At 42.3% G+C, this 26441-nt stretch overlaps 1 protein-coding gene across 1 annotated transcript in view; it reads right to left on the bottom strand.

Annotated features, from left to right (window-relative positions):
• LOC146866082 (uncharacterized) overlaps nt 1–26441 on the bottom strand; it is a 666825-nt gene that overhangs the window by 435371 nt on the left and 205013 nt on the right. Inside the window, exon 6 of the mRNA XM_085633172.1 lies at nt 6175–6236. Within this exon, the coding sequence (XP_085489298.1) occupies nt 6175–6236 (62 nt within the window). The remainder of the gene's footprint in view (nt 1–6174; nt 6237–26441) is intronic.

Below are 26441 nucleotides of genomic sequence, written 5' to 3'. Positions count from 1 at the left end.
CAGGGAAGGTTCCATTGAAGGCACAGAGATCCCTGTCAAGTAAGCAGAGATTTCTAAATCTGGCGGGCCAGCGGCTCACCTATCAAACTCTGAATGAACCCCTTGATTTTATGGTATGGTGAGTCTGCTTAATGTGTTTTCATGAATATTGAAGGCATGGGCATGTGATAAGCACTAGTCTGATCGGTACACATGTATTTAGGGTTACACCTGCAGTTTGTGTACAGTTACATTTCTGTACTATCTACATCATACATTATAGATAAGGATGATGGTTGAAATAAGTAACGCAAACCTGTCATGGCAACGTCAATCAACACCCCTTCTGGACTCTTAAGTCCAGTCTTCCAGGAGTTCTCCAGTCAGCAAGTGCACACATGTCACATTGCTTTGTGGAAGTAAAGGGTTATGTTTTTTTTTAACATAACAATTAGGTCTAGGTGAAATTGTGATTATGCCAGAGTACTTGAAGTAATTTCAATAAATTTGCATTACTCTTGTGACGTGAAATTACTGAAAATTATGCAATTACGCCTTTCCCATAATTTGGAGTAATTTGTGGCAAAAATGTCAATCCATAAGTCCAAGAACAGAGTGCGAGCGGTTGCTGGCTGCTGCTGTTCCTGTCCTGTTCCATTTAGTACAACAGCACAAAACGCTTCCTCTGGTTCATTTTGGACTCAAGGGTGCATTTTTGCGCTTTGAAACTAGTGTTAAATAATTGATTTCGTCGTTTTAACTACGCATGCAGTAGTTTCCTGATTTCAGATGTGTAAAGACAAACATACATCAATTTATGAGTTAGATCCAATCAAGCAATCCGTGTGTTTTTTTGATATTGCTTGCACTGGTGAGATTAGGGTCAGCTTTCTCCCACTCAGATCTTCACCTGGGAGAGTTCAGACAGCAGTTCTCAATGGACACAGGTGCTCTGTGCTCCCTGGGCTGCGATAGAATTCTGCTGGTTTTGTTATCAGGAGAACTAAAGATTTATCAAGGCGGGAGGATCCCTTTTCCTTCCATTTGCTGAAGAATAGAATCAGGTGCTGACAGGATGTGTCCCGCGTTACAGACTGGAAAAGAAAGACTAGGTTTTGTGCTCATTGATAGCTTTCTCCAGTGTCATAATGATCAAAAGCAGTGATGACAACCTGACTTCTGAGGACTAATGTCTCTATTAGGATTGTATCAAACAAGTTCTCCACAGCCCGCTGACACATGGCAAAACCAACCAGGAATGGGAGCACCACGGAAAACAAACACAATATTGTCAGGGAACATGGATAACTGCTACTTAAAATTCTTTAAATTGAAATTGAGGAGTTAACTTTGTAGAAATTCTGTCACTATGTTTTCAGTGCATTCAGAAAGACCTAAAGCCAATGGGAGAGGAAGCACATATAATACTAATCGAAGTGCATTACCTCCTCATCCACGTGCTCTTTTCAGTCCTTACTCACACGAGGAGAGTGCCCTTCCAAGACTGGTACCAGGCTGCCCATCTAGCTTAAAACCCTGACAGGGATCTGACTGGGAATACCAGCTGTCATAATCCATTTCCAGCACTAGGGTGGGTGGGTTTCACCTCCTTGCCAAGCGCAGTGCGTAATGTCGGCTTTATATGTCAATCAAGTGGGATGCAACGAAGTGCATTTGAGCTCTGTCTTGGCTTGGTTATGATGCCCGAGTGCTAACCTGGCTCGTTGAAAAACTGGAATTGTAGGCTTCTCAGCTGCTTTCTGCAGGTGAAAGGCTGCTTGTTTTGACATTGAGCTGCTGGCCTTATTGTCTCAGTAAGGACAACAAAAGGTCCGGACATCCCTCCTTGGAAAGGGGAAACAGCCACTACAACGCGGCCGTTTCCACGCATAACTTAACCACGCATGCATTACAACGCATGCGTGGTTACAACGAATAGCCTTTACCACGCATACCTTTACTACAAGATATGTTGTAAAGGCATGTGTGTTGAATGGTAAACATAAAAAAAGGGGCTTGGGGGGGTCTCCCCCCCCCAAAAAAGCGTTAAAAAAACAGGGGGCTTGGGGGTTCCCCCCCCCAAAAAAAACGCACCTGTTGAAGTTTCTATGTGGAGGCAATCGGGAGGCAATCGGCGTCATTAGAGGAAACGGAAAGACACTTCCGTTTCCTCTTAACGACGTGCGACGTCAACACGGAAGAACATTGAGAAGAGATGACGTGGAGAGGTAAGGGGAATTTTAGATTTAGAAAAAAAAACAGGGGTCCGGTTTTAGGGTTAAGGGCAGGGGAGGGGTATTTGTAAGAAGGGTTTAGGGGCGGGGGAATAACCTTTACCAAGAGTATGCCCTTACCATACATGAATTTACAACGAAAATCTTTGTAAAAGTATGCGTGGTAAAGGAATATTCGTGGTAAAGGTTATGCGTGGGAAATGCATTCGCGTTGTAACGCATGTGTGGTAAAGGCATGCGTTGCAACGGAATGCGTTGTAACATCATACAACCCTTGGAAAGACCAAAGAGGTTGTGACTTTTTGAAATTAGTTAGCTAAGTCACTAAAAAAAATTTCACATAATTGTTACACACGAGAGAACCAAATACTCTTCAAGACACCCAGGTCCTTTGACGCATTTTGGGTTACCCCATTAGTTTGTAATGGCCTTATTGTTTCATCGTTGTGTTTTGAACTCGTGTGTCCTTCCTTTTGCCTAACACACTGAGTAGTTTTGGAAATTTCTGTTGAATTGTTCCTTTGTCTTATAACGAGCAATTGATGGAGATTAGTCACATTTTCTCCACTGTGGGAAAACTTAGAAGGTATGCTGCAGGCATTCTTCCTTCCAGTACAGGAATCTTTGTCTTTACCAGGGCCGGACTGGGAACCAAAACCAGCCCTGGCAAAGTGCTCGGCCGCACCCCCCAACCCCCCCGGCGTTTGGGGGTGCCACCGAGCTCTTTGCCAGGCCCGGTTTTCGGCCGATTTTGTTACAGGGCCGATTTTGCAGCTATGCTGCAAAAACGGGCCTGTAACAAAAACGGCCCCCAGGGGCCCTAAACCGGCCCCCACCCGTGCGGCGCTCCGGGGGATTGCCCGGTGCCCGCTACGGCCAGTCTGGCCCTGGTCTTTAGGGATGATGATTTGTATTTTAGACCTGCTTTGAAAGATCCCTCGCATTTCAGAGGGCTTGATGCCACTCACGTGCCATAGAGTATGTCAGATTTCTCAAGAACTGGCGAAGGTTTCAGTTTTTGGACCTCTTCCATACAGATCACATTTATCGATGCCCCACTGTCGAGGAAGAGACACGCGGTCATCCACCTTCACCCCGATACACTCACGTCTCTTAATTTCAGCTGGGTTGCATAGGAGAGATAGCTTTTCCCTATGAGCCCTGGGGTTCCTCCTCACCAGCTCTAATGCGGTCACATTCTTGAAACACAAAAATACATGGCGCAGGTACCTCACCTCCCAATATGTGGATGTCCGTGGTGACTCTTCTCCCTTCATGCTGTGTGCAAACTGCGAACTTGTCTCTGCAGACTAAGAGATCCACATCCACCCATGTGTAGATTTGTGCTTTGGTTTCTCTTTCAGTTTCTTGAGTTGATTGAACCCCATGACATTCACAGAAGCTCCAATGTCTATTATGAATGTAATTGAATCCTATCAAAAGTGTTGCTGAGGAAGCTCATTCCATTGCTGCTGTGTCTGATAGCATCAAAATATCTTCTTCTTTACTTCCGAGGGTGGTTGCTCTTAAAGTGGCAGATCTAGCAGAGGGTGATTCTGATCGCTAGATGTGGAGGCCATAGCCCTTATGTGGTGCCTCGTATTCGTTCTTCTGGTTCATCCTTCCCTCCAGATCTGGAGGTGTGTCGCAGTTTCTTATGGTCCTATTTGAAATTGTTCTCTTTCCCACAGCTTTTGTACTTGGCCCATGGCTGGGAATTAGCCCACATTACCAGCAGACTGGGTCTGATTTAGATCTTAGCGGATGAGATGCTCCATTACAAAAGTGATGGATATCCCGTCCGCTATATTACAAGTGCAATAGGATATAATGCACTTGTAACACAGCTGCCGGCTATCCGTCACATGCGTGACGGAGTATCCCATCCACCAAGATCTAAATCAGGCCCTTTGTGCTTACATTCTTTCTGGTGTTCTGATGCTGTGTTCGTGTTTTCTCTTCTTGAAAGCATTGACTCATCATGGCCATTACGATCTCTGGCTGATGTTCTCTAGCTTCTATGGCAGCCATTTTTCCGCTTTTTCTCCTGCTCTAGCCGTCGCTAACATATAATCCAAAGTGTGTTTTCTTTTTAGCATGCATTTCAGAAATGATTTTGACAGGCATCGATCTATGATGCTCAGTCTCATGGCTGCCTCGTCATTTAATTCACTGAACCTGCATTGTTTGAGTAGTTTTCCCAGACTTGTGAGACCTTATGGAATATGCACCTCTAGTCGTCAACATTTGTGGAAAAGTCAAATTTCTTTGCAAGCATGTCTTTCACTTTCTTGTAAGAGACTATTTCCTGTTTTGGGAACTTTTTAAATTACATCAGCTACACTATCCCTCACAGGATTCTTTAGATATTTGATTATTTTGCCATCACCTGTTCTGCAAGGTGTTTTATGACATCATCAACATTTTTTATCCATTCCGCCCAACTAACTGCTATCTCTTCACCCAAGAATCACTATAGACACAGGTACTAGCAGACAATATATTTACAGCACTGCACACAAGTACACCATGATCCTCTCACCTGACTAGGGTTCGATCAGAGTTTCACTAATATTTGCATTGAGACATAACTAGGGGTGGGCGGAATTTGCGAAAGCGACTTTCGCAAATTATCGCGAAAATGTTTAAAATCTCCGCAAACACTTGGAAATATCGCGAAGATGCGGAAGTTTTTTTCACGCCCGTTCGCAGTATTTTCTGCGTGTTCGCGGCTCGCCAACTTACCCATGCGGTTGCTTGCGGGCGCGGCCATCTTGTTTTCACTCTTCTCGCAGTGCATGATCGCGAGAAGAAAGACGTGATCGCGCGCCGCATGACGTTACTGCGGGCGCGAACTGTCGCGAGACAGCGCAAATGGCTACCAACAATCCAACATCTCGTGGAGAACGCGACCGGATCGGGAAAACTTGTTGGGGAACGCGGGGATTCAGGTAAGGCGATCGCGCGCGAGAGAGAATGTATTATTTTACAGCGCGAGCAAGAACCAAATTATCGCCAAGCTGCGGAATGCGGAAATTTTGACATTTTCGCGCTCTCCGCGGAACGCGAAAATGTCAAATTATCGCAATTTCCGCGAGCGGAACGGAAATTTAGCCCAGGCCTAGACATAACCAGAGTGTGTTTATTAAGTTGGTAAGTGTCCCAATTCCCAAATTAATCACTGACTTTGTGAGTGCCAGACTTCGGATAACATTTTGTATCTGGTGTTTATGGTTTGTAAATTCCCACTTCCATTTCTGGCTAAAGAGAATCCTCTCCTTCCACCAGCTTCCTCTGCAAAGGGTTTAATTTCCAATCTTCCTTTTGATGGGGGTTTATCTTCTTATCCTGATGTCTGGTGCAGCAAGTCCTACAACAACTCTAAGGGTCAGTCTTGTCAGAAGGATGTGGGCATTCATTACTCTGCAGTTCTCCCAAAGCCCTCTATAGTGTTTGTGACTATGCATCCAAGACGGAGCACCTGTTTTATGGTAATCTTTCAGCTTCCCTGGATGTACGGTTGGACTGGAATTCTTAGAGATTCTGCTCACTTCATGGTCACTGCTTGGCCTACTCTGGGACAGTCTTTTGTACTGCTAGCAAAGACAGCCATCTTTCCATTCCCATCTTCGAGCGGGGCCTGGATGTGTTTCCACAACTACGCCTGGTGGAAAAATCATTGGGGAAGTTTCAGATAATCATCAATCTCTAGAATGTCAACATGTATGAATCTGACATCCTTCTCAAGGTGGATACCCTGCAGATCATCATTCCCCTAATTCTGCTGGTAAATTTATGATGTCACTGGATCTGGAAGATGCCTACCTGCATGTGTCTATCAACATCCACAAGAGTGATTACCAAATGGATCAGCATCTAGGGAGGAAACAGTTGCAAAACCTGTGCCAGATCATAGGTTGACAAACCCATTGTTAGTAATCTTGGAGATTGCATTACATACCCTATTTGTAGCATTTTCAGCATCTTGGAATGAACCGTGGTTGAGACCGCCAGGCACCATCCCTAAGAAAATGAAAGAGTGTCAATGTAACACCCACACAACACCAAAACAAAAAACAATCTTTTCAACCAAAAACTACAGTCTCTGTTGCAGGGATTCTGTTTGGGAACAGAACTATTCTTGGGACCACAGGACCTTTGAGTGTAGGGACTGAGTCACCAAACCACATCAGTACCTATGGGCCCAAATCCAGACTAGCTCATAGTGCCTTACCTGCCCTCCTAACCTTTCCAGAGTTACAGTACACAACACTCTAGTTACTCAGGGAACTGTGGTAACAGGTCATCACCTTTCATTTTCTCACTCAAGCATGTCTAAAATAAACAGAAATAAGACACGAGAACAGTTTACAATATTTATTAAAACTAATGTGCTCTAGCCTCACAATTATATAACAAAGATCTCTGTGATGGTACCAGGCTCAATACCTGGCATTTGCCATTTACTGGTGTGCATCTCAGATTGCACAGAGCTGGCACGTTCTCGTCACAGGACCTTTTCTCTGCTAGAAATACTCCCTACTGTTTTCAAAATATCAAGTCTCGGCTTATATGATAAGAAATGTCCTACTTGATACAGCAGCTCTATCTCTATTATGTCTGAGTGTTAGTGTCCAACCACAGAGAAAAACAAGGCACAATGTTGTTTGACCTTGCATGAAATGTTTAGACTGAATCCCAGCAAAAGAGCTGAATAATAAAACATGTGCAACCTATTTCTAAAATAATAGTGTGGCACAAAAACAAACATGTTACTTTGTAATGTGTGCAAAGCAAAACCAGCCTACAACATGTGCAGTTATGGTAACGAAAGGGAAAACGACAGTGAGCCTTAGAGGGGACTGACAACACTCCCCCTTTGGTTGGGACACTAATGTGACAACTAATTGAATATAAGGACTAAAGTCATAAAGTAAGCAAGTTTCAAATGTTGCTAATAAGCACATTATAAAAAAAAGATTATAATCGTAATAAAAAACGCAACATGATAATTTTGAAAAGGTAGCCGAATTAAAGCATGGCAGAGGGATGTCTTTCACCAGCTCAAAAGCCATTGAATCCAGAACAGATTCCATCTCCACAGCAGATGGTTGTTCAACAGCCCAGTTCACCAACTCCAGGGAACAGACATGAACCTGGGGGTCTTATTTTCAAGCCCTTTGTGCTGCCGGTGCATCACATTTAATATGGGAAAAAGTGCCATACCGGTGGCACAAGGAGCTTGTAAATAAGCCCCTGGGTCTCAGGCAATGGTGAGAAAGTAACTGGCTAACCTGCATTTGTGTTATTCAAGTCATTGGCAATAACCTGTGTGCAGAAGCAGGCGTGTTTGCTGAAAGACGTGGCTCATATCTCGCATTCTGAAAAAGCTACAGGCCCATGTGACAACTTTAAAATTGGGTCACTAATAGACTCATTAACAGGTCTATGTCCACGGGAGCCGGCGTCGGTAGAGCTAGGCAAACATCTAGTACCCATTCGAAGGGGCCCAGAGACAGTGAAACACGGGTTGAACGCAGGTAATCAACCTGGACGAAATGACAGTGACCATTTAAGTTCCAATTCCTGGAGCAAAAGAAATCCAAAGAATCAAAACATGCGCTCACAGCACAGCTGGAGCAATAGTAGGTCCAGTGGGCTGGCAAAGACAACATCCATTGCGTACTAACAAAAATAATACCAGAATGCTGCAAATGAGGAACAACAGCAGCGGAAAAAAACATAATACACTGAAATGAATAAAAGCTGGTATTACTTCAAAGATTGTCTGGAAGGAACTGACTAAGCCAGAACCCACAACCTTAAAGAAACAGAGCAGGCCAGCAGTATTGGATACATTAAAAATCCGATAGACTAATTTGCAGAAATGTAATGGGAGGTTAGTGTTTAAGGACTGTATCTCACTGGATGTCCTAGCGACTTGTAATTCAAAATATTCTAGAGCAGATGTTAGGACTATTTCTTTATGAAACAATAGTACTTTGAGTCTGCTTGGCTGTTAAAATCTGCCTTCAATGTTGGAATGGAAGGCCACAACGAACGGTCCATACCCTGTTGGGTGGGAGAGAAGAGGATATTGTTACAGCAGGTCACTATCTGGAAAACTGATAAAATGTATGGAATGCTTGTGCGCATCCCACAGCAGTCTTGATCACTTAACATTAAATTACTTCCATTTGAAAGGACTGTAATTAATGGGTGCATTGCAGGGGCTGGTATGCCTCTGAGATAACAGGCCAAATTCAAATCAAAGCATTGCATGCGCTGTGAATGATAACATGTTTGCAAACGAATGAATGTTCAACAGAAGAGTCGCATTCCTTTCCAGGAAGGAAAACCTCTTTGTTGGCACGTTCGCAGCGGTAAGAAAATGGGAGTTACCATAGTTCATAAATGAAGCTGCCTCCTATGGGCTTATATCCACTGAAAGGGAAATGTTTCATGCAGGCTGTAAATTGAAATGATGAAATTGGCAAAGATATCACGCTATGTATTAACCATACAGAGGATGGTGTTTCTGCTGTAGTGAAAGGAAGGTTTTCTAACTTCCTGAGATGTAACATTGTGTAGGTTGCGTCTTTTTTTGCCATGAGCCATTATTTATGTGTCAGATTGAAAGGCATGAATAGGTGGCTGAAATTAAGGTAACAGCAAGGTAAGCAACCATTCTTAAGGGTTTGAAGGGTCCAGCTAAACTGCATGACGGATCTCAGCTAACTTTGGCCATGGTACGATGTAGACATGTTACTCTGCATGATATTGATAACAGATGACACAATGATATACAGATTATAAATGCGAGAAGACAACATTTTAATACTATTATCAACTACAGCAAACACTTTATTCAAATTATATTTATCAATTTGTCTTAAACGTGCGGCAGCTTCCATTTATGACAATTTCTAAATTTCATTACAGTGTTTCACTGCAGATAGTGTGGAGTGGTCTAACCACTGCTGACATCATTTCCCCACTGAATAGGTAATGACTATTCCTGAGTGTTGTGAATGGAAAGAACGAGGGTCAGGTCTGCCCGCTTTAAATGCTGGTGTGGAGTTTAAAAAACGTGCATGACAACCATTCATGTCCAGAGGCAACAATAACCACCCATGAGGAATTGAAAGTGTGGAATTAAATGTACCAGTATGCAACATACTATTGAGATGGTCTCCAGTGTAATTTGTTGAATTTTGCCAATTTTGAAACCGGCCAATGGAAGAAATAGTGGGTGCATTCATATGTTTAATTTTAGAAAATCCTAGACACGTGGTCTGTTGAACATGTCATTCAGAAAATTCATTTGTGTTGGGTTAAACAGGTTCCGAACAAGGTTTCCGTCCCCTGAACTAGCCAATAGTCATAGCCTTTGATAGCCAACTGGGTAACAAATGAGTCCATATATATGAGCTTAGTTTTGTGTGAGCATGTATTTTTTGGGTAGTGTAGGGATGAGTTTGAAATAAAAAGGATGATGGATCTAACTTGTCATATCCTGAAAAGTGTGTGAATTTGCCTTTGCATGTTTTGGAACTCCCTTGTGGGGGAGTTGGACAATGTTCCCACTGTGTGTAATTAAAAATGGTATGTTGAACACTTGTTTGATGCAAATAATGATGTTCATAATGGTGATAACAGAACATTTCAGCATATTTAGCAGAATTAAGGTATAAATCCTCTGATTCGAAAACAGTATAATATTCCCGCTCGGAGAGCATGGAGTTTACAGTTGCAACATCCCAATCATCAGAATGCAACCCAGATACTATTACATCCCCCACAGAACTTTAGACACATATGGTATCTGCAGGATCCAGTGGGGCCGAATTTGTCGTAAGGAACTTTGGGCCAGATGTAAGACCAATTTTAGCATGCACAAACGGGTTAGCGAACCGTTTGTGCATCCTAAAATTGGTATGGCCATGTACTAACACGATTTTGCGAGTCCCAAATGAATTGCGACTCGCAAAAAAGTGTTTAGAGACTTGGTATTTGGAAGGGGCGTTCTCTTCCAAATAGCGACTCTCTAACCCATGTACTAATGTTTTGCAACCGCAAACACATGCAATTACAACCTACTTCAAGTAGGTGGTAATACATTTGCAAATGGGAAGGGGTCCCCAGGGGCCCCTTTGCCCTTTGCAAGTGCGTGCAAAAATATTTTTTAAGGGCAGGCAGTGGTCCCAGGGACCACTGCAACCCTCAAAAAATGAAACAAAAACGTTCATTTTAATTTTTTCAAATGCATCCCGTTTTCCTATAAGGAAAACGGGCTGAATTAACAAAAAAACTGCTTTATTTAAAAGCAGTCCCAGACATGGTGGTCTGCAGAGCCCAGCAGGCCACCATCCCTGGGAGGGCCAGCCATTCCCAATGGGGTCGCAAAATGTGAGTGCCTCATTAATATTAATGAGCCTTGCATTTTGCAACCCCATTGGAAATCGCAATCAGTGTCTCTGACACTGTTGTACATGGTAAATTGCGACTCGCAATTTGCGACTCTCAATCGAGCGCCAATTGTGAGTCGCAAATTACTAAGGTTGTACATCTGGCCCTCTATCCCAAACAATGCCATCAGTTACTGGAACAGCTGACATGCTCACAATGGACAAGTCTCTTTTTAGCTTATGTGAAGAAGAGTAGGGGCCAACACTCCGTCGACCAGTTGTGTAGCAGAGCGTTCTGGAAGGTAGTGGCCATTAATCAGCAGAAAAAAAACTTTTACAAATCCGAACCACAGAAATAGGTAAACTAAGGAAAGTGTTATTCAAACATATAACTAAGGCGGGACCAGATAAGCTCATTTCAACCATGAAAAGAAAACACATATATGTCCAGAAGGAGTGTCTAGAACAGACGAATTGTCAAAGGATTCAGAAGAAAAATCATCTCACTACTGGTAATACCTAGAAACCGTTAGTTGAAAAACTGGTGCATCGGGTATCGCAATAGGACTGGAAAAATCCAGAAGAGGTGGATCCAAAAAAAAGATGGATCTGTATAAATGACATCAGTTGCAGAAGATGCATTAGTAAGGCCAGTACTCACTTCAGTAGAGTTGCTGCCAGTTGTAGCGAATGCAGGAATTACCTGTAGTGCATGCTGGGGAGAAACAGCATTGGTGGAGCTCACTGGCTCTAAAGGAGTTTCCTGTACGGTAGCGAGAGAAGTCAGGAAACTACCAAGGACCCCTTGTGGCCTACTGTTGAGAATCGGCCAAATGATGTAACTTGATGTGTTCAATAGAGACAAAACGATTATCTTTGGAACTAGGAAGCAGAGGCAACATTACAGTTCTTGAGATCTCCAACTTTCGGAATCCAGCCTGGAGGTTTTGGTTTCTCCTTGATTTCTTCAGAGGCAGATGTCTTCAACTGCTCATTGAATTGGGCATCACAGAAGTTTTGTAGATCCTGTAAGACAGCACATCGATCATTTACGTGAAAGAGTGTCACTTGTACCACAATGTCTGAACCGTCAAGGTCGGGAACGTACATGTTGATGCCAAAAAGGACTTGATATGGGGTCCAGCCACCTAGTGATCTTTTAGAGAGGTTGTTTACGGCTTCCTGCACCCCATAAAGGTGGTGTATTCTATAATGCCCTGTTCCTAATAATCTAGCTGGTAAGAACTGCTTAAGACACAGTTCATCCTCTTCACAACAGAATTCCCCTTGGGCCTATATGGAGAAGAATAATGCACCTGTACACCCAGGAACGCCGTAGTATCCCGATACATTTTACGAGAAACCGGTCCCTCATTCCAGTGGAATGTACTGCATGCATGTGTCCTGATGAAAACTTGCATGTCTTAAATAACAGTGTAAGCGTCAGTCGAATGCTGTGGCCAAACCCAGAGGAACCTGGAGCAAGAGTCAACTGCAACTAAGGTAAATTTAAATGCAATATCCAAAATAAAAGGACCGCAATGGTCCAAATAAATGCAGCCCAAAGGTTTGTTAGAAATTAACAGGTGTGCCTCAAGTGGACACGCCACAGTGGAGGCTTTAATTTGTTGACTAAGGACATTGTTTTGATATAACTCCTGCCACCAATAATGTTGCTGTGGCAGTGAAATTGTGGCTGCCACACCTGCATGTGCAGAAGCAACACCTTCATGCGCAGCTATTACTAAAGCTAGTCTTCAGTCTTCGTGGGAATAACTCAATTGCCAACTCATGGAATAGTTACAAAAGGGTTGTTTTGTTCACTTAAGTGGTATGTAGATTTAGAAGAAAAACTGTTAGGTAAAGGTGTGCCATCTATTCTTGTTAGAATGAGTAATTGCAGCAACAGTAGCAGTCACAACTGCAGATTTGGCCGCTTCATCAGCCAGAGAATTCCCTACAACGTGTACTCCCACATGCTGATGACTCAATGTACATATAACATGAGCCTGTGGCAACCTATCTTTGAGGTCCGCCGCTTTACCCTAAAGCGTTTTATGCTTGATTGTGTTGCCTTTAGAATCTTTTAATCCATCCTGACACCATTAATGTAAATTATCGTTGAAGGATTGTACACAATAATATGAATCACACACAATAAGGGTGGGGTATTCAGGATCCGTATGTTCGAGTGCAAGAAGCAAAGCTTTTAGTGCAGCCAACTGCGCAGTGTCAGAAGACGGTAGTCCATGCCTTTATAACATCATGGCTGGACTACGCTAATATATTATACTGGGGACTTCTTCTGTACTTACTTAAGAGACACCAGTTGTTGTAGAATGCTACAGACATCCCGACAAATGCCTCTGTTCAGGTCCATCTGAAGGAGTTACACTGGCTTCTGATACGGGCAAGAGTGAAGTTCAAGATACTGGTGCCAGCCCATACATCTTTCTATGAATGGGGAGCTTCTTTCAGTTTTGTGTACCTGAAGATTAAGAGGAGGCTAGCCAACTAGCTCTTGGCACAACTGGGAGAAGTTCGGCCCTTTGGGCCTCTCTCCATGAGTTTAACAGCAGTAGCAGTCTTTCTCTTTCTAAAGTCCTGTCTTGGTCCATTTGGTGCAGCAGCTGTGGTCTTGCTTGGTGCAGTACTTTCTCTGGGGTTCACTGGTTCAGCAGGTGCAGTTATTTTTATGTTCTTTCAGAATCCAGCAGTGTCCCGAGGCTAGAAGCCAGGGGTGCTAATTTTCTGCTGATTTTAAGTTTATAGGTGGGGAGGGCTCACTAGCCAATGGGGCTAAAATACCATGGGGGAAACCTTACCCACTTTCACATCATTTCTTGTGGGGTTTTCACTGAACAATCCCACAGTGCATCTCTCTGCCCAAATTTAAGATGTCGGGGACCTTCTTCCCTGGGACAGAGACCCCTTAGGTGTGTCCAGCATAATGAGGCACCACACCTAGAAAACTCGTTCTGCAACGGGCTTTCCCCCGCTGGAGAAGATGTCAGCCTGTCTACCTGCACATAGTAGCAGACAAGCTAAAGTGTGATTCACATTTGCCTCTCAAAGGTTGTAGTCCCTTTGTAGGAGGGCAATCTATGGCCACCGCCCCTGGACCATCCTGGCAGGTGGAGGTTGCATCTCCTTCTCCCAGCAGACATTTTGTTCCCCTCTCTGGGAGCGTTTATACCTCTTAGCAGGAGGGCAACAGACTGATGGGTGAAATCCTCTGCAGTTAATAAGAAGCAACTACTAGAAGTTTGGTGCACAAAAGTGGTGATTTTCCAAAGTCACCTTGGTATTAAAAGGTACCTTTGAAATAAACAATTTTAAGTTTTCATTGTCAGGACATACAAAATATAAAAGAAACATGTCCTGCCCTTTAATATTTAGCACCCTGCCTTGTGGGCCAATAAGGCCTTCGTTAGGGGTACCCTATAAATATTAAAAAGAAAGGTTTGACCTGGCAAGGGGAGTTTATTTTGCCATGTCGGGTTGGCAGTTTAAAAGCTGCCGTCTAGGCTGCCGTGACAGACCTGGAGCCATGTTTTCACCTTGTCACTGCAATGGTGGAAAAATATGTGCAGCAGTCTCCTAGTGATATTTAACTTACTAGCCTTGGTACACTTTGTACCATATACTATAAACCTATGGGTAAGTTAAATATCCGGCATATGCACTGGGGCCTGGTCAGCAGGGTGTAGTGCATTCCAGAGCCCAAGAAAACATCATCATCAGTTCAAAAATGTTGGGGGTGCTCAGACAAAAAGAGGCACTTGTTTACTGACAGCTAGGCCTGCAGCAGCAAAAATATCTTTGGGGTCTTCTCACTGTAGGAACATGGTAACATTATGCTTCTACATCTCCTACTTTTAAATATCATGCAACGTGCCCTGTGGATTACAAGACTTACATAGGAGTGACTTACAAATACTTAAAATTGAGGTTTTTAGGATGTTTCACATTGCAGCAATCAGGCTACATAAGGCAGGCCTAAGCCATGTTTTCAGTACCACTGTAGTGAATGGTACAATAGGTGCTTCAGTGCATAAGTGGAATTTAAGTTTCCATGCCATTGATGCATTTCTGCACCATATTCTAAGGTCTTATCGTAAAGTTAAATGAACCAAACAGGTTTTAAGCAATTTCAATATGTTTTAGGGATCAGAGCCCATACACTGGGCACTGAATAGCAGTGTCCTACTGTTCCAGTTTACCAGCAGATAAGTAGAAAAAAAATATAAAACCGGGCATGACCACCCAAAAAGGGGTCAATTTGCAACAAATAAATTATGATCAAATGTACGGGCTATGGCGATGTGCGTATACACCTGCCTTAACTTAGTCTTATCAGCTGGGGCTACATTGCTGATATTACATTTCATTGTGAAGTATTACGTTGCTCCAAATACTTTGCCGCTGGGTATATATTTATGTATACAGAATACAACCAGTTAGTTTTTCTGGTGCTTATCAGCACTTACCAACAGGAAAAAAGAAGCAAAAGAGCAATCTGTTGTGAGGTGCTAAATAGCAAACTGGGCAAATTAACGCCAACTATGCTGTTTATGAAATCGGCCTCTGAAATTTTCCATTGTGCGACTGACCACAGTTGTTGAGTCTTTGCAGGAGGTATAGTAAGCAAGTGACATTGGGAATATCTTTGTTTCAGGATTCATGAGCAGACTCTGGAAAGTAAATACGGTTATGGGATATCATTTATCTGATTTAGCAATTGAAATATCACTCTTTAGGCCTCTTTTTTAAGCAACTATGGAAAACATTTAATTTGATTCATGTTGTATCTTGGAATTGGGAATTTGGGTCCAGTGAATACTTTTTGTTTCAATTGATATTCCAATTTAACAAGTAGACTTATTCTTCCTCTGTGCAAACAATTTCTAGTGTATAAACATCCATATATCTTTCCTGCATCGAGAACAAAATGTTTCTAACTGGGCCGCTTGAATTTCAATAAGGGAGACTGGATGTCAGGTCATTGCATGATGTGAATATTGTGTTCTAAATATTGTTTACAAAAATGTTGCCCCATTGGGGATGGATTTTATATTAGAAAGTACAATGGGTGATATTTTTATTGACGAAATTTACAATAGGATATTTATGACACATGCTATTCGGAGAACAATATCCTGGTACCATGTCAGATGATCAATAAAGTTTTGGGTACGCACCACCACTTGGTCAATCAATGTTTAAACAGTTCAAACAGTTGTTGTGTGCAAGCTGGGGCTTCGCTGTCTGGACAACTCAGCGATTCAAATGAACATCAATACTGCAATTCCCGTTGGGAGTTGTCCCCCTGCGCACCACATGATATTACCCGTCGGTATAGCCAAATTAATACAAACTCCAAACGAGATTTTGAAGAAAATCTTTAGTACTCCATTTCAATTTAAGTTCATTGAAAATGTATTCAACTTATTTTTTCATTCCATCCAAAGGATTAATGCAACATATCCCTATGCATTTCGGGCATAACTTGCCCTTCGTCAGGGGAACATTCTGCGGAAATGTTAAAATATGGGCTAATTAGGATAACATGTCAAGTGTGTCTACATCGGAGTCATATAAAACGGGAAAGGAAATGTGAGAATACCTCTACTGATAATATCTTCATAGCGTGTGAAAGGATAGTCCCAAATAGCCAAAGAAAATAGTCCCAATTAACCAAGACAACAATGTCTGATTACAAACAGAACATACAAGAAACCATAACATGTTCGCCTCGCCGAAATGCGACCGTTAGAGAAAAAAATGTCATGTGAGTCATTTAAAATTAGGGAAAACTGAATACCAATTAGAAAAACGTAAAAACTGCCATAAGAATGTTTTAAAATGTTTTTTTACAACTCTGGGGCCGATTCCGATCCGGGTCGGAAAGCTCTCCGACCGAGCCGGATCTGGAGTGTTTTCCGACTGAGCCAGAGTCCTGCAGTCCGACCGAGCAAGTATGATGCAGCCGTATGCTGCCGGACTCGGTTCGGTCGGACTCCCATAGAAGTCAATGGGATCCGGTCGTACAATGCGTACATGGGCTCCCATTGACTGAATGGGTACGTCTCGCACAAGGGCGCCCCCTACAGTGGGTACGCGTTGGTGCCATCTGCACCGTACATGCCTGTGTTGGGGGGACCCTGGGTCTCCCCATGTGTCCGAGTCATAGGGCTGCGGGTGTCAGGGGGTCCGACGCGGACCCCCAAAGGCAACTTCCTGGACGTTTTGCAAGCCGGACACTGCGGCTCACACCAGCTGTCCGACGCGTGCATCCTACAGGCTCGGTCGTAAATCACATCCATTGCACGCCACGGTTAGCTTAAGGCCGAGAAGAACGGAGCGGTTCGGACCTTGAAACGACTCGGTCGGGGAATTTCACGTAGCTCGCATCGTACTTGCTCGCTCGTACAGCTGTACGAGTCGGGCGGAAAACATGCGTACTGCTCGTAGTTTTTCTGGCCGGATCGCGTTCGGTGCTCTTCCGACCCGGATCGGAATCGGCTCCTCTGTCTGTTCCTGAAATCAGAGAAGAGGATGATTTTAGCACAACAAATCTTTTGTTGATGCCATTTAAAAAAGAACTAAAAACTATACAGTTTCTTGCACAACACGTTTCTCAAACCCTCGCCTGAGGTTTTGCTATATTTTGGATATTTTCTCAGTTACCTCCAGGAGAATCCACAAACTTTAGGTACCTTTAGAATTCCAAACATGTGAGGGAAAAAGAATGCAAATTTCACCTGAAGACCTTTTGTGGAAAAGAGTTATGAAGGCTTAAGCATTAAGTGCCCCAAACATAAAAAAAACTGACTCAGCACTGGGGCGGAAAAGATTTCAGTTAAGGAGTTAAAGTTCCAGAACACTGTGCATTGGTTGTTTTTAGGGCGAAAACCTTTTAAGCTCTTCTTGGCAGATATCTACACTTGATTTAGTTTCCAACTGGGTTGCTGTGAAATTTGGCCCCGGGCTTGGCCACCTCCCAGTGAAACCTACTATGAGAAGATGGTTCTGCCCATCTAATCCGCCCAGATTTTTTGCTTTTTGATCACCTGGTTTTTTACTTTTTACTGTGGGGGAGGCTCATAACTTTTGACTCATCCCCGGTAAACTCATAATAAATGAACTGAGCCTGCTTACCACTAGTGTCCACCATTTAAGATAAGGCTGCTGTGATGCAGCAAGGGTGAGAGGCATTTTGCTAGTTACACGTGAATACGTATGCACACAGATATACAACAACAGCCAACGCGTTTTGTTCCTTTAAAGAAGATTTTAACGGAACTTCTTCAGGGCTTTAGACGTCGGTCGTTGATGGTTTAGATATATATAACAAACCATTGATTCATTTTAAAGATGAGAAGCCCTTTGTAGAGTGGACTATCAGATTTATAATATTTTAACGAATATGCTAATTTGCATTGATAGTCGTTCAGCTTGATAAATGTAAAGCATCGATTATTCACCTTGATAAGCGGTCAGCAAATCGGAGAATGATAAGGAATCGCTTATCAAGGTGAATAATCGATGCTTTACATTTATCAAGCTGAACGACTATCAATGCAAATTAGCATATTCGTTAAAACCTGTGGGAGTTATTCAACAGATTTTTATCATAAATCTGATAGTCCACTCTACAAAGGGCTTCTCATCTGAAGCCCTGAAGAAGTTCCGTTAAAATCTTCTTTAAACGAACCAAACGCGTTGGCTGTTGTTGTATATCTATTATCTATGAAATAAAAATCAAACGAAGAAAAAGAGAAATATTTTGGACTCTCTATTCTATGTTTAGTGCACCTCCTTTTGTTTGAAATAAATTGTCAGATCTGTTTACAGAGGCACCATTAGGTGAAGGGTGCTGGAGTTTGAGTGCACAAACAGCCTGATAAGGCAGCAGTATTATAAATAGTGAGGTGTTACCATTTATGTCCGTCACCTTTTAGTTATTTTTTGTAATCAACATGTGTGCAAACATGTGAGGGCTGCGCATGGGACACTCCTGACGTGCGCAGCCCGGTAACTGCACACAGGTAGTGTGGTGGAGAGTGGACTCTACAGGATTGGGTATTGACCTGAGGTAGGCCTCATACTGTTATTATACACTCACAAGGAAAGCCAGTGTGGTTTACTGTCTTGTCTGCAGTGACACTCCATTGTACACCTATGGGGAGGACTGCCTTAGAGTGCATTTTTGCTTCCTCTTGGCCTACAGACACCACAGTCATATCGATTCAGGGTGTAACCTGTGTGAGAAAATCAATTCTGCAAAGTCCACAAACATATCTGTACAGCTTATGGGTCATCCAGGAATGTCATATTTCTCTGGTTCAGCCCAGGATCAGAGCCCAGGTCTTTTGCCACCCTGCTGTGTCAAGTTAATTACATTTCTGTCCAGTAGCAGAAACAAAGGCCTCCCCACACAAATGGAGCAATTAACTGTGCTTCCCTCAGCTCCTGAGGTGGAAAGGGGGGGCTGAATTCTCTGTATCAATCAACTAGCTGTCACACTGCCAGGGATGATCCCACTGAACAGGGGAGGGAGCCCAGACCTCTGAAGCCAACCTATGAGGGGCTTCCTGTGAAGATTTTTCTGGAAAAGGTCCAGGCAGTGATGTCAGCTAGGGGTGGAGCTGAGTACACCCAGCAAGTGACACCTGGAAGAAACCATTTTGGGTCAGAGTGGTAATGTGGCACCCCAGGATAGGCCAGAGGTGTCTCGCTGTTGAACGCTCCCACCCCCACTTAAAAAGTCTATGGCTGCAGTCTCTGTGGCCTAAAAGTGGTTGACATAATCTTTTCATGATGTGCAATGCTCTCTGGGGGCAAAGACTATGGTTGCAGCTATTATGATCAAAATGTGATGCCCGCTAGGGTCTATGGTTTTATTGTGTTTTCCATGTGGCAAGTTCATGTTGAGTACACAAACCATTCATACATGCATATATATATTTCTTGCAAATTCTTTATTGAAATAATGACACTGACAGACACTTGTGATCAAAGTATACATGCTTTATTGCCAGTCTTAAGTGCGTTCATCCCCAATTATATTCAAGTATTGCATTTAAGTACAAGTTAATGCTTTGACATGTGGTTTGTTGAACTAGACCTCTCCTTTGGAGGGTCAAACCCAATTACACAATATCATCAAAAAGTATTTCTATCAGCCTTATATATTTTTGTAAAATTACTCCGTAGTATTTCTGTAGGGTGTGTGTAATAAATGTACTTTTCTTTTTTCAAAAGAAAAAGCACAGACTGGACAATCATTTATTGAGTGCTATTATTGTGTGCCCGTTAATGGCGATTACTAGCCCACACCACCTTCCTTGCGTAGGTCTTGGACTGCTCTGCTTCACTACCATGAGAGTCTCAAGTGCTTCAATGGGGTGTTTGGTTCCTTGTAGAGGACAAATGTGAATCCATTACTTGTGCAGGCCAAACAACTAACGGGCCGTTTTCTTACACCTACCAAACCCAGACATTTCTGAAAGCGTGACACCCAGGGGAGTCCAGGCTGGTGTGACTTGAGTGGGTACCACTAGATTTTCCTACCCAGAAGTCCCTGCAAACATCAAACTTTTGCTAAATCTTGCATTTTCCTCACACTTCTCCGAGGGAAAGTTCTGGAATCTTCAGTGATTCATGAAATTCCTACCACCCAGAGTTCCCACACTTCTCCTCATAAAAGTCAATGTGGTGTCAACATCACTTTCACATCGTTATGTGGTTTTACAGCAGCAGAATCAGCCCCACCTTTTAATTCCCCAGCCCATGAGCTTTTACTCATATTTGCATAGTAATGGGGTGTTTTTACTGCATGCAAGCAGTAAAATTGCATTTGGTTTTATTTGTGCGGTCAAATAGTCCCAGTTATTTGCAACTTGTAATTAGGGCTACAGTCTACATGTTTCCACCAAGGGGGGTTCATAGATTTTTCCCAGGCATTCAATTACCTCGCTACGTAGCTCTTATGAGTGAAACTGGGGACAATGGTCATATGCCTGATACTACTGAGAACCATATAGAGCCTGCATTCTCTTAAGCAGGGCCCATATGCCTTGAAGGCACAGCAGCTCAAAACAAAGGAAAGCTATTGCCTCAAGAACAACTTCAACCGAAGCTCAATCAAACTAAAGACTGTAACAGAAATAACTCACTCAAGGAAAACAGCAACAAGAAGCTTTAAATATCCAAGAGTTACATGTACCTGAAACATCAAAGTGGTGAACCATTCCGAAGATGCAAAAGCAAGGGTTGAGAACAAAGTAAAGGAAATTGTCAACATTTGTAAAAAAATCAGCTTTTATCCCACTCTTTTACCAAATTCTATTGATACAGTAGTGCAAGCTAAAGTTGGAGGGAGTCTTTGCTGTGGAGCAGAGATCAGAGACCTAAGCAATGATCACTAAGAGATTACTTTTTTAAGAGGCGGTTATTTAAAAAAGTGATGGAGCTCCAGAAATCAACAACAGCGTTGCTCAAAGTTGGCCTACTTTACAAGACAATGGAAACCAAAGCTGTTAGCAAACCTTTTTCCTATGCCATCAAAAAAAGTTCAGTAACACTAACCATCTTATTGATGGTAAGAGACACTCCTCTCTAAAAATCCATTCAAGGAACATTTTCACAAAATCCTTATTAACTTGATCCTGTGAGTAATTTAGAATCCTTTTTTAATTTTTATTTTAAATTTTCAAATAGAGCATCCTGCTCAAACATCAGCAAAATTAATGTGATAATGCTTTTAAAATAACATTTCATTAAAAAACATATATAAAAGAATTGCACCATCATTGAATCACAGAGAAGCATGTCATCTCTAGAAATGTTCAGGACCAATAAAGAATTCACCAAATACCTTAGTGCAACTGTTGTGAATCCCATCTAGGTTCCACTGTAGTTATCCCCTAAGTTAGCCTAACTGCACACGTTGTAAGCTTCTTTTTCTTTTGCTTTGCACGCTTTATGGAGTAACACTTTTGTTTTGTGGCACACTATTATTTTAGAAATAGGCCGCACATGATTTATTATTCAGCTCCTCTGCTGTGATTAAGTCTGAAAATTTAGTACAGGTTCAAACAACATTGTAGACATAAGAGGGAGACCCCGCTGCTGTTTTCGGGCATGGCATTTCTTATCACATATACCAAGACTTGCCATTGTGAAAATAGAGAGGAGAATTTCTAGCAGAGGAAAGGTCCCAGGACGAGGGCGCCAGCTCTGCGCAATCTGAGATGCAGACCAGCTAACGGCAAATCCCAGGTATGAGGCCCAGGACCATTCCAGAGATCACTGATATATTTTTGTGACACTAGGCTCAGGCAGATACACAAATAACCATGATAGGGCTCTTCATTGTGTACGGTTTATTATTGATGCTAGTTAGACCACTAGAGGGGACTGGAGTGTTGTGTTCCGGGGTGCAAACTTACCTGTTACTCTGGAAAGGTCAGGAGGGAAGATAAGGCACTATGAGCTAGTCTGGATTGGGCCTCATAGGTACTGATGTCTTATGGTGACTCAATCCCTACATACTGATGTTCTGTGGTCTCAGGCATTGTTCTGTTCCCAAACAGTATCCCTGCAACAGGAGCATCATGCATAAAAAACTGTTGTTCCTGGCCCACAGTAATTCTCTTCCTCTCAGCACACTCTTAGCAAGAAGACTGAATTCTCAATCATCGGTCTGTCCAGTTTGTGGTTACTTCTTGGAGTCTCTGTTTCGCTGTCTACTCTTTTGTAAGGCCTACCAACAAATTAGAAAGAGAACAATTTTACCCTTATTAAAGGATTCAGGACTTGGATCAATCAAACCAATGAAAGACATAACACTGCTGTCACTCCTTACTGTAGGAGACACATAGGGGCCGATTCACAGAACTAATCTGAGACAAAATCCTAAACTTACTACTTTTGATATTCACAGAAGACATTTAGTAGTAGTAACGTTAGGATTTTGTCTAACGTTAGGATTTTGTCTTAAGTTAGGATTTTGTCTTAGGTTAAACTTAAGTTTGTTTTAAGTTTTAGTTTTAAGACAAAATCCTAACTTAAGACAAAATCCTAACTTTACTGCTACTAAATGCTTTCTGTGAATACCAAAAGTAGTAGGTTTAGGATTTTGCCTGTGAATCGGCCCCATAGTTTTTATTAATACTCACAATGAGCTTGTTTCTGAAAAACAAAAAAATTGAAAATGTATGGTGAACAGTCTTCAGATTTTCCGTACATTGACATGGTTGTGGTTCCTATTATTAGATAGAGATGTCCACTGGGCCGGCAATCATCTCTAAATCTGGCAGAGGGTAGCCCATCAGAATGGCGTACATAATGCCCCTCCACCTTGTTGGACTGCTGTCTATTCCCACACCTTAATTTTTTACCTTAGTTTCTCAAAAGAAATCTACTAAATAGATCCTATCGTTAAACCCTCTTCTTCTTACAATATTAGTTGTAGATTGGTAGATTTTCCACTTCCCATGCTGTGTTCTTTACTGTGATAAGGGAAGATCACTTACAGGATAACAATTAGTTGCCTCTAGATTGAGCCCTGGTGTAAGTCAACAAACAACTGTTAAATTAAATGTTTTAAAGTTGAGATTACAGTTGCATTAATATATACCCCCACACAACTTTTATTTTGACATCGTGTACAGGTTTTGGGCTCAAAATCTATATTGGAGCGAAATTAAGATAGCTTTTAAGTGGGTAAAGAGATTAAGAAAGATTACGCTCAAAAGCTAAAAACATTTTGTGATATAATACTTGCATGGGTACCTTCAGATTTAGTTTTTTAATTCCTCTATATCAGGTGCTCACTTTTTGGTAAGTATCAGTTTAATGTTTGATCATTTTCATATAGTTTAGCTGTTAGAGGTGTGGTGCAGCGGCTAACTGCAGAGTGCGTGACTCACGGTTCAATCCCCGGCACTGGCGGCAGCTCACCTCAGCATCATGTGACTCTGGGCAATAGCTTACTTAATCTCTACGATGGCACCCAGCGCCTTGAAACCTTAGGGGGCGATATGTTTGCGCTTTACAAATATGGATTATTATAAGACGATCTGGTTTTAATTTATATTAAATGTATTTTGTTGTTGTTTGTAACAGTACATGCAAAGCAGTACGCCACATTATTGTTGTGTTTGATGAAGGAGGCCTTGAATGATTGTCATGCTGAAACATTAATTGCACCTGGAGATTTGGATATTTTTAGAAACATTGTTGCAGTTGATCATTTATTTGCTCCTGATGTGCCTCTTTAATAATGAACTTACCAGAGCCCCCTCCATATTTTCTTGTTTCTACAAAATAGAAAGTCTGTTGCTATTGCCCTCCTTTATGCTTTGGAATACGAGGGGTGTGTCTAATACAATTGTACATATAGGTATCATTTATATGAACAATGTGGGTATGGAGGCAGAGATAGGCCCCAAGAAGGGCAGGTGCCCATCCCCAGAGCTAGGTGGGTCTCTCTCAAACAGCGGAAGTCGGAACTGCCTGCGCTGGGTGCAACATGGCAAAAGCAGGCGACAGTGAAGCAGGAGATTACAAGCCTGTGCTGGAGTAATCGGTAGGGGCATCTAAAACACTATGCCAAAGGACTGAATGGAAATGGTCAGCCCGTGAATGCAACAGTGGAACAAGGCTGAAACCTATGTAAGCATGGTGACCGCTGCCATTGGACAGTCCAGTGCTCAGCTCCTACCTATTACCTGCATGTGATGGCAGAGGCCATGGACAGATCAGCTGCTCCGTCAGTCGGGTCGCACACATGTGCCTCCTGCTTTGGGTTAATCGTGGATTTCCTAATGAGATGAAGAGGTCAGCGTCTGACACCATCTTAGGAAGGCCACCATGGCCAGACTGAAGGAGGTGCCCCTTATTTTACCGCACTGACCTGCCAATCTGGTGATGAACAACGAGACCACAGCAGGTATACTGGAGACTTGAGGAATGCAATTAACATTTCAGGTGGCCATCTTGGATTGGAATGCTCTATTATGTCTTCCCACCATCTTACAGCCTTGGAGACTGCTGCTTTTTGTAAACAGATCTAGTGAGAAGTGGTAACCAGCTCCCCTAGAAACTGGGGCATGACCATGACCATAATTATATCTTTCTGCAGGAGTGCCTGCAAGAAGTAGTGACTCACACAAGACTGTCTCTGGTATGCATGCTAGAAATAGGAGTGTATTGAATTAAATAGCATTGAGGCGGGCTATACTGAGCCTTTGGAGTGCTTTCATCTGTATTGTGCTCCTAGAAATACTTGGCCTCAATAGAAAGTATGTGAATTGATTTTGAAATCTGATCCATTTAACTGATGCTTCGGCATCGGCATTCGAGACTGCCTTTCACACAAGAAAACACAATCATAGATATTAGATAAAGGCGAAGGAGTACGAGAGTACATAGAGTAAAACGTGCATGATAGGAGATTTCCTTTTCTCAAAATGTAGATGAAAATATGCTAAAAAGTGACCCCATGGATCTGCACGTATTGATAAACCTGTGAGATCTATACAAATTTGTGTTTGCTAGCTGACAAAGGGTAATTTTTTATGTTGTATTTGGAAACAACATTTTTCAGATTTTTTTCCCCTCAGGTCCCATCTTCTCAAATATTCCAGCACATTTTGTTATCTCATCTAAGATATCGCTGGGTAAAACAAAAGGTATGTTCTCCATCATTGTCCAGTTGCTCCTGATTTTGTAAGCTTTTGAAGGTATATTGTTTGCTCTTAGTGTGTAAAGTAATTAGTTCAGTAGGAAGTTGTCAGGTCTTTAATCTGACCACAGTGAAAACATGTCAAAAGGTGTTTTTTTAAATCTTTTTAGGAGCGCGTCAAGCGGTAGCATGTCACTTTGTGCTAATGCAAAATGTATTTTTTCTCTTTAGTTTGTTAGTTTTACTGAGTAGTTTGGCCTATTGGGCGAAAGTTCTCAAGGGCTTTCAGTTACTTTTCCATTTGAGATTATTGAACGGTTTATTAATGACTGTGTTCATCTGTTGTCTTGACATCATCTTTAGAGCAGGATTTTCATTGTTAGCCTCTTGACTTACTTCTCACAGCAAAAAGCAAAATTTGACTTCTGCTGGAGGTTGCTTGAGGTTGAAATGGTTTCTCCAAGCTCTATCTACTAGATTTTCATGCCATAGTTTATAGGAGCGATTTCCCAGCAACTTTCGATTGAAGCAATAGTAGAAAAACCTATTGATAGCATCATTACTGAGTTCCAAAGTTATTTCCATGGCTCCCCATTTTTGTTGTCACTTTGCCCTTATCCCAGATTTGAGAGCCATGATTGTACTCTTGAGTATCGTGTACAAAAATATTGTAGCACACTAATATCGTGGACACAATTTTGAGGGTCAAAATATCAAAAGGTAAGCGCACAGAGGGAAGTATTAATTTACTTTTCTTAACTCCACATGCACATTGGATATGAGTTATTCCGTAGAACAGCTTCAATTGTAACTCCACACCGTCACTGCATATACGGACACGGACCATGAGTAAGTGCTGAATTATTTTATTCTGTGCCTTTTTGCCGCCATAACGTTTCGGCTCCTCCGAGCCTTGATCACATATATATATATCAAAAAAGATTTGCCGAGCCCGGTCTGGTGCAGTTCAAGCAATTTAATTCCATCAGCCACTCACACCTTACGCGTTTCGGCATCCTTACGCCTTGTTCACAGGTAGGTTGTATTTAAATTATTGGCAAGTGCTACGTAACAGTCATGTGACATTTAAAGGCACTCCAAGTTCCATAATGCACTGGTATACAT

This window comes from Triturus cristatus, chromosome 2_1 (genome assembly GCF_964204655.1).
Source record: "Triturus cristatus chromosome 2_1, aTriCri1.1, whole genome shotgun sequence".
In the NCBI taxonomy this organism is placed as follows: domain Eukaryota; kingdom Metazoa; phylum Chordata; class Amphibia; order Caudata; family Salamandridae; genus Triturus; species Triturus cristatus.
Note: the sequence above shows the minus strand (reverse complement) of the source record. Positions and strands in the feature narration are given on the sequence as shown.